The 16645-nt window shown below is 49.2% G+C and overlaps 2 protein-coding genes across 7 annotated transcripts in view; one reads left to right on the top strand and one right to left on the bottom strand.

Annotated features, from left to right (window-relative positions):
• Positions 1-9620, top strand: part of KCNH1 (potassium voltage-gated channel subfamily H member 1) — a 384330-nt gene extending 374710 nt beyond the window's left edge. For both annotated transcript variants that reach the window (XM_082701856.1, XM_082701857.1), the window contains exon 11: positions 3855-9620. In XM_082701856.1, the coding sequence (XP_082557982.1) occupies positions 3855-4718 (864 nt within the window). In that variant the 3' untranslated portion in view covers positions 4719-9620. The remainder of the gene's footprint in view (positions 1-3854) is intronic.
• A 3225-nt stretch (positions 9621-12845) lies between these two features.
• The window catches only part of HHAT (hedgehog acyltransferase), a 341891-nt gene continuing 338091 nt past the window's right edge, over positions 12846-16645 (bottom strand). For all 5 annotated transcript variants that reach the window (XR_014303674.1, XM_082701866.1, XM_082701867.1 and 2 more), the window contains one exon: positions 12846-13307. Coding sequence is in view for 4 of the 5 variants with exons in the window: in XM_082701866.1 (XP_082557992.1) it covers positions 13216-13307 (92 nt within the window). In the remaining variant the exon portion in view is untranslated. The remainder of the gene's footprint in view (positions 13308-16645) is intronic.

Raw genomic sequence — 16645 nt, 5'->3', positions numbered from 1 at the left:
GGGATGCAGAGATGATGAGGGAGGCCACAACGGCCATCCTGCCCGGGACCTCCTCTGTCTCCCCAGGCTGCCATCAGTCATGAGCTACTCGGCATTCTGCGGGGGCCTCTTGTGCCCCCCTACGTCAGGCAAAGCAAAATATATGTCCCTGTGGGCCTGCAGGACTCTGGCTGGCCAGGAGCGATCCAGACTGATCCCGTCATCAGTGACTGGACCCAGGCCAACCTGTCACCAGGTTGTGGCCTTTCTGGCGAGTGACTGGAATCCCTGGTAGCAGTGTCTCCAGATTGACCCCTGGTGCTGTGGCCCTGCTACCCTTTGACAGTGGGAGGAAAGGTGATGGCAAAGTGAGAACACCAGCCTGCCCCTGAAGTTCTGGTTTTACTTATAGCCCTGTGACCTTCCTCTAACACAAAGCTTATTTTATAACAAAGTGTTGACCGTCTCATGTAAATGATCGAGTGCCGTCCTGAAAGGGAAGGACAGCACGGTTGCGTGAGTAGGAATGGTCCTACATGGGTCAGCTGTCTACCTTCGTGATTGCCTGGCTGCCCAGGAGCTGGGGCTCACTGCCTCTGCCTGGCATCACAGGAGAGCATCGGGGAGCCTATCGCTGGCCCCATCAAATGCATAATTTCTAGGGAACGTGTATCCCTTGAGCACCATCTTAAGGTAGAAGTATCGTAGATCAGGGCCCATGTGTTCACTACTCATTAGGACTGTATCTGTTGTGCATAGACAAGTCCACTGGTAATCTTTCCTGCTCTCCATTAGACCCCAAACATCTGAGTCAGCTTTGTCTCTCTCTGTGTGTGTGTGTGTGTGTGTGTGTGTGTGTGTGTTGGGCGATGGCATATGCATCATTTCTTTTACTCGAGCACAAGCTCACAAACAGGGAGATGGCCATAATTTATTCACTGACATACTTAGTGATTCAATGACCATTGATTAAGCACTATATATATCAGACATAGTACCGAAGATGAAAAAAAAAAAAGAAAACAAACCTGGAAAAGATGAATAACCAAAATGCTGCTTTTCATGATGGTTGCAGCTGGCTGTGACAGGGCTGTGTGCTCCCATCTGCAAAGGTCTTTGATGGTGGGGAAAGCCAGGGAAGCTTGTTGGAGGACATGACTCCTAAGCTGAATCCTGAAGGCCATGCAAGAGTCAGGGTGAAGGGGTGGGCCAGGAGATGATAGGGCATGGAGCTTCAAGCAGGTGAATGGGGCTTTTCAAGACCTGAAATTGCTCAGAAAGGATGGAGCTTACTCAGTGCCCAAGGGGTGGGAGGCAGGAGAGTTGATTGTGCTGCTTCATCCGTCCACGAGGGGGCGATGGAAACCCAGAATCACCCGCTCTGCAGGTCCACAGTGGGGTTAGAGATGGGAGGCACCACTGGACTGGAACACGGCACAGGAAATGCCCTTCCCGCCCATCAGAGTGATGCAGACATACAGAGGGCGCCCCATTCCTGCCTCACTACTGTGAGTCTTGTGGCCACCCCTGCCCACTCAGATATGAAATACTTGGCCAAATGTGTGGTCGTGGCTGCCTCGGAAACAATGATTCCAAGACCAGCGTCTCCAAACACACAGGTGACATTAGTAAGCAGAACCCCAGAGCCCAGGTCTGCACAGCTGTCAGACCCCAGCAGCTCTGTGTCTGCTGGGTGTTGCTGGTTTTACTCGTGGATTCTCAAAGCGCAGGCGTTTTTGCAGGGCAGGAAGCTCTTTCCTGGTTCATCTGCCCATCGGGCAAGCCACAGATGTTCAGGTAGGGCTGTCTCCAGCTCGCAGGATGGCTGATAGCAGCACTAGGAGGACACTCTGAGATAAGTCAAGAGGCTTCAGAAGAGTTGGCATAGAGCCAGACATCCCCTAGAGGGAGCCCCAGCCTGTATGTGCTGAACTGCCCTGTTAACATGACTACAACAGCTGAAAACGTTGCCTGGGTCAAGCTGGGCCTCCATCCTCTAGGCTAGGATCCATGGGGCCTTGGGTTGAAGAGCAGAGGATACCCTGCCCCTCACAAGCGTCCATCACGAGTGCATTTTAACGGCGTTTGTCGGTCTCCTGATTTCACATTCAACCTCTTGGGATAAGTTCTGTGTGACCTTCTTGGTGTCTAAAGAAGTACTTCCTTTTCTTTAGTGTTCAAACACCTCAGGCCTCCAGAGCTGCCCTAGCAGCTCCTTGATGTTGAGAGAGCTGCCAAGAGGACTGTGTGTGTTCCAAGCCAGTCCCTTCTTTTAGACATTGATTATGACATCTGTGTTTCCTCTTTCTGGGCAGAAGACATTCTCCCATCAATTGGCACCTAGAGGTTAAAAAGGCTGAGGACTTGAAAGAGTGAAGGAAGAAGAGTTCAGATTGAGCATCAACCATGGGCCAGCGCTGTCACATAAGGAGTCTTGTGTTAGCTTTACACCAAGTCAGAAAATCCCCACTTTATAAGGAGGAAATAGACTCAGGAGTTAGGATGCCTGTGTGAGGTCACACAGTGAGGTGGCAGGGCTGGCATTTCATTCTTTCTAATCCCAAAGCCTGTGTTCCCTGCCTCCCACCCCATGTGCCTCCCCAAGACCTGAGAACCTTGTGGCAGGTCCTCAGGGTGGGATCTGCATTGGTCAGAGCCTGCCTGCCCAGGGCACAGGTTTCTAGATTGCAGTGGTGGAAAAGCTGCTTCTCTCCCTTACATAGGCCTTTCCTCTGCTTCTCAGTGATCACAGGATGGGTCCTCAGACCAGTGATTTCTATAACAACATATGGTAGGTGGCTTCCCATAGGTTCAGAGGTGGGGCAATTCAGCACATCCCTGAGTGCACCTGCCCCATGCCGCATAAGCCAGAAATTACATGGCTTTTCCGTAATTGGAGGGCAGCCCGGGAAAAGCCCTGTCATTTGTGGCTCTTGCTGCACTCAGGGCCAGACTCTTGAACTGGTTGGCTGGCTGACTGTCCATCCTCTGCATGAAGCATTGTCTTCATCCATGAGTACTTGTTGGATGTCTGACGGGTCTGGGGTTAGATGCCACAGGAATGAGTTGCTTATGGCAAACTTGTCTTTCATGGGACATTTAGCTACCCTGAACTTTGGTTTTCCTCTTCTCTAAAATGAGAATGCATCCCAGGGGCCTTCCAGTGCTGCTACAAGGAATACATGAAGTAACATTTGAGTACCTCATGACCCATCCTGGTGGTTGCTGGTATTAAGACGAGGCCGTGTGCAAGGCCATGGGCTCTTCCCCTGAGTCGCCTGAGGATGGCCGGGCCTCCGAGTGAGACTTGCTTTTGCTTTCGGAACCAGCCGAGTTCACTCAAGGGTCCAGATCTGCAGATGGCAGTGATGGTCTTAGCTGTGGCCCTGCCTGGGTACTCATCTTAACCTTCTCGCACTGGAATGTGGTGTAGACCAGGGGGACTCAAACGTTCATGCATACATCACCTGGGAAGCTTGTTATGGATGCAAGGGCTTCCTGTCTGGAGGTTCTAACACAGCAGGTTGGAGGCGGGGTCAGAAAAATGGTTTTTGAAAAGCTAGACTCCAGGCCAGGACAGGTTAACAGGGGCCCCGCTGAGGCACCAGGACAGTCTCCCAGGAGGAAGCCATATGGCATCTCCAGCCTCCCTCCGGGCTCATGGGAATGGACGGGGTGGGGGGTTGTTTCTCCTGAAGAGAATGAGAATGGGAAGGAGGGCTGAGGGTCGGGAAAGGCAGGGGTGGGCAGGCCCAGAGCAAAGCCCGGTGGGGCCCAGCAGGGATGCTGTTGCGCCATGAGTGCACCCGGCCCTTGGGGGACCAAGAGGCTGATGCCGAGGGGCTGAGCTTTGCTGTGTTTCTGTCTTGCTGCAGATCGTGTTCCGGAAGATCAGCGATGTGAAGCGTGAGGAGGAAGAGCGCATGAAACGCAAGAATGAGGCCCCCCTGATCTTGCCCCCGGACCACCCTGTCCGGCGACTCTTCCAGAGGTTCCGGCAGCAGAAGGAGGCCCGACTGGCCGCAGAGCGGGGCGGCCGCGATCCCGACGACCTGGACGTGGAGAAGGGCTGTGCCCTCCCCGAGCACGCCTCGGCCAATCACAGCCTGGCGAAGGCCAGCGTGGTGACTGTGCGTGAGAGTCCGGCCACGCCCGTGGCCTTCCAGGCGACCTCCACAGCTGCAGTGGCAGACCACGGGCGGCTGCACGCGCCTGGGGTTGAGTGCTTGGGCGCCAGGGCCGGCGGCGGAGGCGGCGACTGCGCCAGGCGCAAGGGCTGGGCCCGCTTCAGGGATGCCTGTGGCAAGGCTGAGGACTGGAGCCAGGTGGCCAAGGCCGAGTCCATGGAGACGCTCCCCGACAGGACCAAGGCGTCCGGAGAGGCCACCCTCAAGAAGACGGACTCCTGCGACAGCGGCATCACCAAGAGCGACCTGCGCCTGGACAACGTCGGCGAGGCCAGGAGCCCCCAGGACCGAAGCCCCATCTTGGCGGAGGTCAAGCACTCTTTCTACCCCATCCCTGAGCAGACACTGCAGGCCACGGTCCTGGAGGTGAAGCACGAGCTGAAGGAGGACATCAAGGCCTTGAACACCAAAATGACAAATATTGAGAAACAGCTCTCTGAGATCCTCAGGATATTAACTTCCAGAAGATCCTCTCAGTCTCCTCAGGAGCTGTTTGAGATATCGAGGCCCCAGTCCCCAGAATCAGAGAGAGACATTTTTGGAGCAAGCTGAGTGGTCTGTTTAAAAAAAAAAAAAAAAGGAAGAAAGAAAGTCAAAGATAAAACCCCGCCTCCCTGCCCTCAACACCCCTCCCACCACACACACCTACATGACCAACAACTTCCAAAGTAGGCTTTTCCTGACAGAAAATCAGAGCGGGACCAGTCGCTTAGGCACACACTCGCTCTCTCTCTCTCTCGCTCTCGCTCTCTCTGGGAGCAGACGTGGGAGGAGGCGCACGCCACCACCCTGCAAGATGGCAGCCGCTCTCAAACTGTCTGCACAATTTTGGAAGAGGGGCCATGCTGTCTAAAGGGTATTTTCCTTCATTTTTAATTTTTTACTGCCATGATCTTTGTAAAAGAGGACAACCGCTAGAAAAGAGGAGCAGCTACTTGGGGACTAGTGGGAGCGCCCTGGAGAACACCCCCATGTAGATACCAGGCTGGGCTCCTGCGCCAAGAACCCCAAAGACTGCGGTGGGCACAGGGACTTCCCAGCATTCCCTGTCCTTGTACAGCCCATGTCTGTCGTCATCTTCTATTTTCCTATAGTAGTCATTTGTAACCAGCCCGGGACAAGGGGAGCTTGAGGGATAAGGCGGGCAGAGCCTTGCAACTTTCTGTCCCTAATGGTTAAGACCAGAAAGCTGTGAGGCGCTTTGGGTACCTGGACACTGAGAGCCGGGTATCCTCGGGTCTCCTTTCCCAAGTAGAAGAGCTGGAAAGGGCCTTTCAGGAAGCAGAGACTTTCTGGGCTGCGCTCTGCAGCCTACTGTCATGGGAGAGACCACAGGGAGGGTTCCAGAAGCCTCTCATGCGCCTCTGGCCCTGCTCCACGCCACTGTCCTCATCGCTCGGGCCCCTTCGCTTCCTGTCCTTCTCAGCCTCTCCCCAGTGTTCCGTGGCCTTCCTCAGGGTGTGCGGCATCGGCAGGAAGGGCAGTGAGCCCAGAGTTGCTTTGTTAGCAAAGCAGACACACACACACACACACACACACACACAACCTCAGAAAAATGATTGTAGCAAGTCCTATGTTTATGTTGATTCTCACTGGGATTGAGGGCCCTTCAGAAGTTTGTATTTTGTCCACTGCCTGGGGTCATTAGAGGACCCTTGGGATCCATGCTTGGCCTTATTTTAAAATTAACTTCTTTTTCTCCAGCTACAGTCAGCAGGACTTCAGGAGAAATGGAGAAGACTGCAGGCCAAGGTTGTACTTGCTTCAGGTGCAGGAGAAAGAGAAGGAGGCAGCAGGTTCTCCGGATGGCTTTGTAGGGTGATGGAGAGAGGAGGCCCAGGGAAGGTCTGAGCTCAGGGCGACAGTCACAGGCCACACCTGTGGGCCACCCAGACCCCTATGCCAATGCTCGGGGACTCTCTGTTGCCTCCTAGGCACCTGGGGTCAAATTATTCATGTGTTTGGGCTCCTTCCAAGGACATCTGAGAAGGGAGAGAGGTCTCTCCTAGGCCCAGTGGATCTAGCTCAGGTGTATGCCCTGCAGAGAGGGTCAGGACCCTAAAACTTGACAAGCAAAGTTGGAAGTTCAGCTCTAAGAACTAGCTTGGAGAGAGAGGGGACCTGGACTCTGGGTGACAGCAGGGACTCATCCAGGGCTCTGGCTTTCTGAATGAGTCACACTACAGCACCTCACCTCTGCACCCGGCATGATTTTGCTGCACAGATCCTGAACCCGTGCTTATCCCCTCAGTACTAGAGGGGAATTGCCAGGGCAGGACTTGCCCTACCAAAGATACTCAGCATTTTTGAAGGTCTCCTGTCAGCATACCCACATGTCCCTTTGGTCTTGTTCAGTGGCCATGACAGGTCCCAGGACTTGGCCTTCAGCAGTCTGTGCAGAATGGGGTTGTCCTCTCCTGGCACCCAGCACTGGCACAGATGGCCCTGGGGAACAGAGATCCAGGAAGGCAAGAGAAGGTTCCTTCCCCAGGGGTCCCATATAACTTATTAACCCACTCATGGGAGGCTTACTGGGGTGGTTCTTGGCTTCCCAAGCCTGCAGCATTATTCAATCTAGCCTCAGATGGCAGCATAGAATGAGGGGGAAGTATATTTTCCCAAGACCAAGTCATGACTGTTTGTGACTCTGGATAAAGCAGTGGGAATTTCAGTCTCCTTGAGAAGCTGCCAACTAGTCCAGAGGCTCTAAAAGATCTGGAATCCCATCTGCTCCAGAATATTCTAGTTTGGTATTCCTTAAATGTGCTCATTACCCTGCTTCTGAAGTTTAGTGCCCACTACTTTCAAGTCAGGGGTCAGGGCCCTAATAACTCCATCACCCAGCTTCGGAAGCACCCGCCCAGCTCTCTGTGGGTTTGATGACAGGCTCCTGTACAGCGCCCTACAGGCCAACCTAGTGGGGCCCTTCCCCACTGGTTCTGCTAGAGGGCACAGTTGTATTAGTAAGAAATGACTTCCCTCTGGGGTCTGAGGGGCAAAGACACTGATGGGCCAGACTTGAAAGTCCACACTTGTCTTGGGGGAAAAAATAAAGCTTCATGAATGTACCCGTGGATTGACTCCTAGGATTTGGGTAGGGCTCATGACCAGAAGCCTGGATCCTGTGGATGGAATGTGTTCCTCTCGGGGTCACGGGGCCTGCACGTGAGCCTGTGGTGACAGATCACCGCAGTGTGGCTGTACGTGCTTTTAGTCTTTTCTGCTTAAGGATTATAGGGACTTGTGCTTTGTTTCCTCTGGAAAAAAAATTTTTTTTTAAATGAGCCAAACCTTCTCTCCTTTCATCTTTGCGATACCCATGTGGCCCTGGGCTGCTCTGTGCTAACTACCTACTCTTGCCTGGATGCAGCTCTGGCTTCCTGAGCAAGGGCCACAAGCTCCAAATACTGACTGAACCTTCCACTATCTGGTGGCTGAAGAGAGGTTAGGGAAACAGAGTCACTAGGTGTTGGACCAAACATTTAGACTTTAGAAGTTCAGCTGAGACATATTTACCTGAGTAATTTGTTCCTTTCCGAGGGAAGGGGACATGATGTATTATACCATTCCATTGCCCAGACTTGCTGGTTACTTGATCTCATACTTAAACTCCTTACCTTGAATGTGATTTGCAGGGAGGCTCTGCTTTCCAGAGTGTCCCTGCTTTGGAGCCAGAGGTCCTGTCCCACCACTTGGCTGCTGTTGACCATGCTCTCCTCTCTCCCACTGAGGGAGGTGTGGGGTTGAGAGTTGAGTCTGTGAAAGAAAATGACCAACCACCTCCTCTTGGTGGAGGACACAGACTCTAGCTTTGAGGGCTGCTGGCCCATATACCTGCAAGGACACCTCCACCAAGTAGGATAAGGTTCCCCTAGGAAGGAAAGGGAGGCACCCCTCTGGCTGAGAAGCCCTGGTTTCATGCACAACTTTGATATCTGCACCTTCGGCCACCTTATTCTCTCATGCTCAGACCTGGCTCATTCCTAAGACCATATTAAATTCTCAACCCCAGACTACATCTGTGTGCCGAGTTTGTAGCCAGTAGCAGGCAATCAATGGCTTAAAACATCTCTGATGCTACAATAACATGGGCCCAAGTGTTTCAAAGTGGTTCCTATTCCTTGTTATCCAATTCCTGGGCCTATTTTACCCTCAACCTTCTAGATCCTGTGTGCTGTGGCTGGCCAAATATCAGGCCCTTTTCTGGAACCTTCTTTCAGAAGTGTGGAGCCAGCACGGCACAGAGTCAAATATGCCTTGCACTACCCCAGCCCATCCCTCAAGCTTCCCCTCCTCAGTCCTCCCGTGGAAGGTCAAAGTAAGAAGCCAACGGTTAGAATTTTTGTCCAAGCCTTTGTGGGAACTAAAAGAATGCCTTAAGGGCGTCCCAGGTGTAGGGAGAGCCTCCTCTCCCCTTGTTGCCTCGACCACCATATGGCACATACACTCTAGAAAATTTTAGGAGCCCTGGTGGAGATAAAAGTTTCTGATGTGCATTCAATTAATACATTGTACGTTTTGCAATAAAGATGTTTAGCCTTAAGACCCTTGAATGGAACTCCAGCTGGGATGGAGCTACCAACACCCCCCCCCCCCACTCATGTTGCTTAAAGAGGAACCCCCTAACGGCACTCTCAGACCCTAGGGTAGCCTCTCCTCTGTCACAAAATTGTACTGCCTTCTCGCTCGCTTCAAGACCAATACTTCCACCAGCTCTTGTGCCCTCCAGCTGGGGGGACTTCACTGTCCCCTCAACACCATTCGCAGCCACCAGAGAAAGCATCATTTTCTCACACAAGGCGTTCGTGTTGTGAAGTTTTGAATCCCACTCTCCCCGCCACCACCATACACGGTTCAAAAGAATCAATGTGAATTTGCCCCTTAAATTAGTTTCAAATGAAACGTCTTTCTCATGCGAGCAAATCAGACTCATTCTGGAACCTCTAGAACTGGACTCGAGCGCCCCACAGGCGCCAGACCCGGTGGGTGCCCTCCCCGCCCCAATGAATGTATTCTCTTAGTATTCAGACGTATTTCTGCATCAGTGGGAGGCTGTCCACAGCCGACGGTTCGCCAACCCCGTAAAGGCACTTCTACTCCTGAGCAGCCCGTCAGTCTGGGGCTTCTCCTTATATTGGTATCTTTCCATTGAGTCCCGCCAAATCCTCCATTGGGTTTTTTTTTTCCTTCGCATCTGCCACTTTGTCCAAAGGAGCATGAATAGACAGAAGTGCAAATGAACTGATACTATTTTTATGGTCAGCTGACCAAGCTGCCAGAAACTCCACTGTATATGTGCTCTTGGGAATGGTAAGAGGAATATGCGGGCCCCTCCATTGATGATATGCCCTTCTCAACATTTTTAAACAAGCACAAATGATATTTGTAAAAAAAAAAAAAAAAAAAAAAAAGTTTAATTTTATTTATTATGGTAATAAACTATTTTATACAGGATACTTGCTTTTTGCCTTTTCTTACATAACTTTAAGGCATTGAATTGGATGTTCTAAGATGACAGAACAAGGATGGTACTTTCTATTCCTTTACAAGAGCTTGGGAAACCCTAATTTGGAGAGTACCTGTAAGTTTGGTTTTGGGGGCCTCAGGATTCTAGAGACCCCAAGATTGTGTGTCTAAGGACCACATAGCAAGAGAATGTTTGTGACAGTGGTTTGCCACATGATCCAGAAATAAGGCTGTATCTGCTCTTCGAACATCCCGAGATGCCTTCCAATGGTGCCATCCCTGGAAAACTATGGTACAACACAGTGATTTCACACATATCTGAACATGACCTCCTAATTAGAAGTTTACATTTTAAACAATTCAGGTTGAAATCTGTTTAAAATCTATTAATGCTTCTCTGCCTTTTAAAACAGTGTAAAAAACAGAACTGCGTCTTTCTGGAGTGATTCCATATCAACCATATGAGTCCTGATCCGTGCTTTAATTCATGAAGCTACTAAGGTAGAGGACTGCTTGACCCTAAATGAACTAGTCCTAAGTCCCAGCACTCTCAGTTTGGCTGTGGTTTTAATACCTGCTTGAATAATTGCTTCTTGCTGGTGAGATTCTCCAAAGGACTGTCAACCTTTCTTTTTCAATACCAGGGGACTGCATTTCAAAAAGCACACCTTGCTTTTTGTAGACAGAACATAACTCAGGATGAGGAATTTGTGATCTGCAAGCCATATTTGGGCCTCTGCTTGATCCCATAGGGCCGTAGTATGAGTACAGCATTTTTAATGATGTCCTCTACAACCCATTCTTTCATTATATTGCAGAAAAGCATAATAAAAATAAAGGAAAGGTGATAATATTTAGAAGTCCAAGTGACTGATACTCATTCAAAAGTCTCATCTAAAAAAAAAAAAGAAAACAGTTTCACCTAATAAAGCACTGAACATTAGGTTCTTTATATATCCTCAATGGTGAAAAAAAATCCCTCTTTGTGAATATGATTTTTGTAATTAGTCAAAAGGACTAGTAATACAGTGCTAAGTAATAGATACTAAATTCTGGGTGCCAAAGAGGTGTCAACTATTAAGGGGATTTTGTTGGTTTGTTTTAAAATAAAACAGTTTCCCTGAAGAAGGGCCTTGGGTTTCTCAATGCCCACTGAGGAAGGCCAGCACCCTCAAGAAAATCTGGCTTTTCAGTGGTTGGGCCTCTTGTGTGGAGATATTCTGGGACATTTGTTAGAAAACAAACTCATTATATTATGGTTTATTTCTTATTATATTATATATAATTATATTATTATATATTATATACTTGGACATCTTCTTGCACGGTCCCCAAAATAACTCAGAATGACCAAGAGTTGGCTGTCCTTCAGATGTCCTGCTTGCCTCCCTGGGGAATCATCTTGGCGCTCGTATTTGCAGCTCGGCTTGTCCACAGGGCTCGGTTGAGGTCAGAGGATCCCGGGGCTAGAAGTGACCTTGGTACCTTGCCTAGTTGTTTTCCCGCCCCATGCCTGAAGCTGCCCGGGGCTGATGGCCTTTGCAAAGTGAATATCAGAGCTGCTCTGTCCTGCCAGGACCTTCAGGAGTCTTTCATTTAGAGCAAATCCAAGACTTTACTTCACATGTGTGAAGAGAGATCTATTACCGCTTTCATATTACAGTTGGAGAACAGCAAGAGGTCAAAGAAAGAAAACAACAGTCCTAAATAATCTGCATGTTGGTTAATCAGACCTCACATATGTAGCTCATCGTGAACTAATTCCCAAGAACCACTTCAAGTCATGTAATAGCTTAAAAGAAATTCAGGATTATTAGCTCCAAATATATTCACCAATTCTTCCAATATAAGTTAAGTGAATAAATTTGTTTTTACATAAATGGTGTCTCTGAAGAATTCAAAATACTTTGCGTTATTTACATATGCACATACATCAGACACTCGCCTATAATCATCTTCACGCCCATGTGTGTGCTTAGCCAGGCTCCCTGTGGCTGGCCACGGTTCCGGAACGAGTCGGTCCATGATCCTGTACTATAGTCTCTGGAGTGTTCTCTCCTCCCAGCACCATACCCTACTTAAAACTTCCCAGTATCTTGGGGTCACCTGCGTGGGCCTCTCTGTCTTTTACTCACCCAACTGCTAAGGCCACTACTGTCAGCCAGCCTGCCCCTCTGGGTCTGTTCCAAGCAGCAGTCAAGCCGGGGGACACCCACTGCACGCCTGCCTGCTCCATCCATGTCCGCTCTTCCGGGCAGAATGGGTAGGAAGAAAGCATGTCAGCAAGACGGCCGGTCCTGCATTCTAGGAGTTTGAATCTCACTGAGTTAAATGCCACAGCCAGGACACAAGGATCACGCCAGATGGCAAATGTAAGCTATGTGGCCAAACCAGCTCCAAGGAAACCTTTCATTCGATAACAATTTTATCCATGGGTTTGAGATGTACTAAGTTCTCCCGTAATGAGGTACACAGACTATGGATCAAACTTCCCAGCTTCTTCACATACCACTTGCCCTCTCAGGAAAAAAAAAAATCCAAAGTCAAACAGATCTCTTCAGCCTTTTCTACCACTTATGGCTATTAGTGACCTGTCACCCACTTTCCAGAGGGGTGAATAATTAAATAAGAGTCACAGGTATTTACATTTTAAGCATTTTCTTAAAAAAATACTCAAAATGATTCTATAAAAATGTGAATTATCAGTATGACAGAAAAGGCTCCATTTTATTTGTAACGAAATAAAACAATGTAAGCCAGAGTGTAATCCACTGAGTGGGAAGATGACTGCTGGGGCTTACTCGTGGAGAGAGGAAAAAGGACCATAGAAAACCATCCTTACCCTTTGTCACTTGCCTGGTAGCACCCATCTGTGGGTGCACTAGCTCATGGTTCCTTAATTCTTCTTTGTTGGGAAATGAAGATTAACTGTCCAGTAGAGGAACTGCCATGTTTATACTCTGCACATCTAGGGAACCAAGCATCCAAATGTCAATCACTGTAACAGTGTTCCAATAACAGATCTCCTTAGGTACCAACCTCTTGGAACACAATAGGACATGCTGTATCTTCCTTGACTGGACAATGAGAAACTTAACTGTGGCTTTGTCTCCTCCCTGCCAGGGAGCTGATGTGTGAAGCAAAGACCCTAGTGTTGGTTCTAGAGTCCACACTGCAGGACATGGGAAAGAAATCACTTAAATATTAGCAAAATATTTCAGAAATATCTATTGCATTTAATTCTTGGTAAAGTAGAAAGAACCTGAAGGGCCCTGGGACCGGGTTCTAGACCACAAGGTTACCATGTGCAGCAGGCAAGGCAATACTGCTCTGGGCCCCTGCTTACTCAACAGGAAAGTGATGGGGCTGGGGGAGATGAGCTCTGGTCCCCAAAGTTAGAAGCCTCACTCGTTGTCACTTTTCTGTGAGAGCTCAAGCTTCCAGTCTTGGAGGGAGATAACTCCAACAAAAGATGAGCAGATGACGCACTGGTTCCTTGGAGGTTATCTTGGTGTATGAGGTCAGGGTGAAGCACCAGTTGCCTTGGAGGCCAGCAGGAAGGGCTGGCACCAGCTGGGCAGCATTAGTCCACTGAGTATGTCTGGGCCCAGGCAATGCCCACATGGGAGTAGCAGTAGAGGAATCCCAGGACGGAGAGGGTCACATATGGCCAGCCTGCAGCGGGAAGACAGAGACAGAAGAACAGTTAGAAACACCTGGGGCAGGACCTTCCACAAGTGCAAACTCTCCCCCTTTGGACAAGGTAACCCAAGAAACAACATGGGCCTCAGCTGACACATCAAGACACATACCTCCTAGAAAGTGCACTCTAAATGGAACACCAACAACCTGAACTCTACATTCCTACTGGGCCAGCATAAAATGAGGGGTATGCTATCTCAAATGGAAATTAGGTTTAGAAATAGGACTGGCTTTTTACCATTTGCAATGACAGGAATGGAACTAGAGGGTATTATGCTAAGCGAAATAAGTCAATCAGAGGAAGATAATTATCATATGAGCTCTCTGATATGAGGAATTTGAGAGGCAGGATGGGGGTTCATGGGGGGGAGGGAGGGAAAAAATGAAACAAGATGGGATCGGGAGGGAGACAAGCCATAAGAGACTCTTAATCTCACAAAACAAACTAAGGGTTGCTGGGGGTTTGGGGGCGAGGGGTACGGTGGCTGGGTGAGGGACAGTGGGGAGGGTATGTGCTACGGTGAGTGCTATGAAGTATGTAAGCCTGACGATTTATAGACCTGTACCCCTGGGGCAAATAAGACATTATATATATACTCTGGTTTCTCTTCAGATCGCATAAATCTTTCACCTTTTACATTATATATTAATTTTAAAAATTTAAAAATAGGATTGGCTTTTAAAGAATATATATTTAGAAAACTAAGGTAGTTAATAATAAAAAAGAAAAAAAGTCCGTAAGACCCACAGTAAATCTCAAAATATAGATTGGCCGTTATATGGAACTGAGTGCCATCTGTAAGAACACAGAAGGGAGAGCCTAAATTAAACATTTGCTTTCAAAACTCAAAGCTTTTAGTGGTTCCTTCTATAAGTACTCATCTTAGAATATCTGATGTTCTTTTCTTGCTTTTTCTCCTCCTCCTCTCCCTTCTCCTCCTCCTCCTCTTCAATGAACAGCCCTCTCTTGCTGGTCACTTAATGACTTCCATGTCCTCTACATGTTTCACTTACTCAAACATATATTAGGAGCTCTGGAGATCCAGAGATGGATGCTGTGGAAGGTACCAGATGCCAAAATAGGTGATCCCACTCCAGCTTGGCAAAGATACACACTACTGGGATCTATGAGCCGTGTAGCATGTGCTAGATAATGATGTAGACAGAGCACATTTAAACTGGTCCATGTGGGGTGAGCAAGAGTTTGTCAGACGGAAAGGGGCAGAAATAAGCAACCAGAGAGACCACCTCAAGTGTGAACATCACAGGCCACCCCAGGAACCGGGATCACAGGACTGTGGCTACTGCACAGGAAAGGGCAGGCAGGGCAAGGCTAGAAGTAGGGAGGAGGCAGTGGGGAGCCACTAAGGGTACTATACTTCTGTAGGCTCCCTTCTTGCTATATCAACAAGCAGCTGTGATTATTATTACTAGAAGTTCTATGAATAGGGCACAGTGGTTAAGTGTGCCGGCTCCGAGGTGAACCTGGACACCAGTTCAAACCCGGACTCTGTCACTTGCCAGCTCCGTGACCAGGAACAACTTGATAAATCTCAAATGTAAAACTAGGGGAGGGACAGAACACCTCTACAGAATGCCATGGACTCACTGTGTCCCCCTCCATTCATGTGCTGATGCCCTAACCCCCACTACATATTTCGAGGTGGGGCCTTTGGAAGGTAAACGGGCTGGGATCAGATCACCAGGGGAGCCATCATGATGGGATTAGTGCCCCATGAGAAGGGACCGGAAGAGCTCGCCTCCTCTCTCTCTGCCATATGACACAGTGAGAAGGTGGCCATCTAGAAGCCAGAAAGAGGGCCCTCACCAGGAACCAGATCAGCTGGCATCTTGATCTTAGACTTTTCCAGTCTCTGGAACTGTGAGAAATAAATGTCTGTCGTTCAAGCCTCCCAGTCCACATATTTCCTTATGGTGGCCCGAGTGGCATGAAGACATAAGGAGGGAATGTGACATGATGTTAAAGGCCTGCACGGTGCCTGGGCTCTGATGGGCACTAAGGAAAGGTAGTCATAATACTGGGGCGAAGACACAGAAGTCTTTCTCCACCAAGATGAGAGTGATAACAGGAAGTCCTGCCCTGGTCTTCCTCTGAACTCTTGTTTTCAACTCTCTCCTGAGATTAGCTTGGCACCAGAATTCTAGGCCCTGAAGGCAGGAGAAGTGAGGGGAGCCAAGGACCCCCAAGAGCCTAGCTCTAGGCCCAGCCCTACGGTCCCACATCCTGTCTGCTCGTCAGCCAGTAGGTTAGCTTCCTGTGGCTACTGGAGCAAATGACCACAAACTTAGTGGCTTCCAACAACAGAAATGCAATCTCTCATACTTCTAGATGCTGCAAGTCTGAAATCAAGGTGTTGGCAGGTTGTCCTCTCTCTAAAGGCTCTTAGGGAGACTCCTCCCTTGCCTCTTCCAGCTTTGGATGACCCCAGATACTCCTTGACCTATGGCAACGTACTTCCAATCTCTGCCTGTCTTCATGAGGTACTTCTCTTAAGAGAGTACCTCTTCCCTGGGTATCTCTGTGTCCTCTCCTCTTAGAAGGACACCAGTCATTGGGTTCAGGGCCTACTCTAAATCCACCATGATTTCTTCTCAAGACACTAAAACCCCTATTTCCAAATGAAGTCCAATTCTGCTGTTGCAGACAGACATGAATTTGGGGGAGGGCAGGCACTAATCGGCCCAGGACAGCCAGGTACTTTTTCAAGCTTCAAAATGGACACATCCTGCCTGGAGCCCTCAGACACAGATGCCAGGGGACCTGTTGACATGTGCTCCTCAGTGGACTCAGGAAGCAGAAATTAGAGAGGGGGCTTCGGGCATGCGGAGCTGACCCAGACTTCAGCTGTGTTTAGGATGATGCGTTGGCAGGTGTTTGGTAAACACAGAACCCAGAAGTGGGCTGTGGAGGTGGGAGAATGGAGAGCTTATATTTACACAAAGCTGGGCCTGGGTCATTGGACAGCTGTGCTCGGCCCTGCAGTTGTCCAGGGACATCCCTGTGAAAGCTTCCGGCCAGGACACAGAACTGTAAGGAGAAATATCCCCAGCAACACCCGGAAATGTGGCATAAAATGTTCAGTTGGGAGCCCAATTAGACCCTGAAAATTCCCTCTACCATTAACTGTCTGCCATGCACAGAGGCATATAGACAACAGGTAGCACACCTATAATCCTGACTCTGCTATGAGACCCTAGCCAGGCCTCAGTTTCTCCACCAACACAATGGGAGGTCAAAAACAAACAGATGGGCATGAAATTGGATCACAGACTCACTAGTGCTTTTAAAG

This window comes from Mustela nivalis (assembly GCF_964662115.1).
Source record: "Mustela nivalis genome assembly, chromosome: 16".
Taxonomy (NCBI): domain Eukaryota; kingdom Metazoa; phylum Chordata; class Mammalia; order Carnivora; family Mustelidae; genus Mustela; species Mustela nivalis.
Note: the sequence above shows the minus strand (reverse complement) of the source record. Positions and strands in the feature narration are given on the sequence as shown.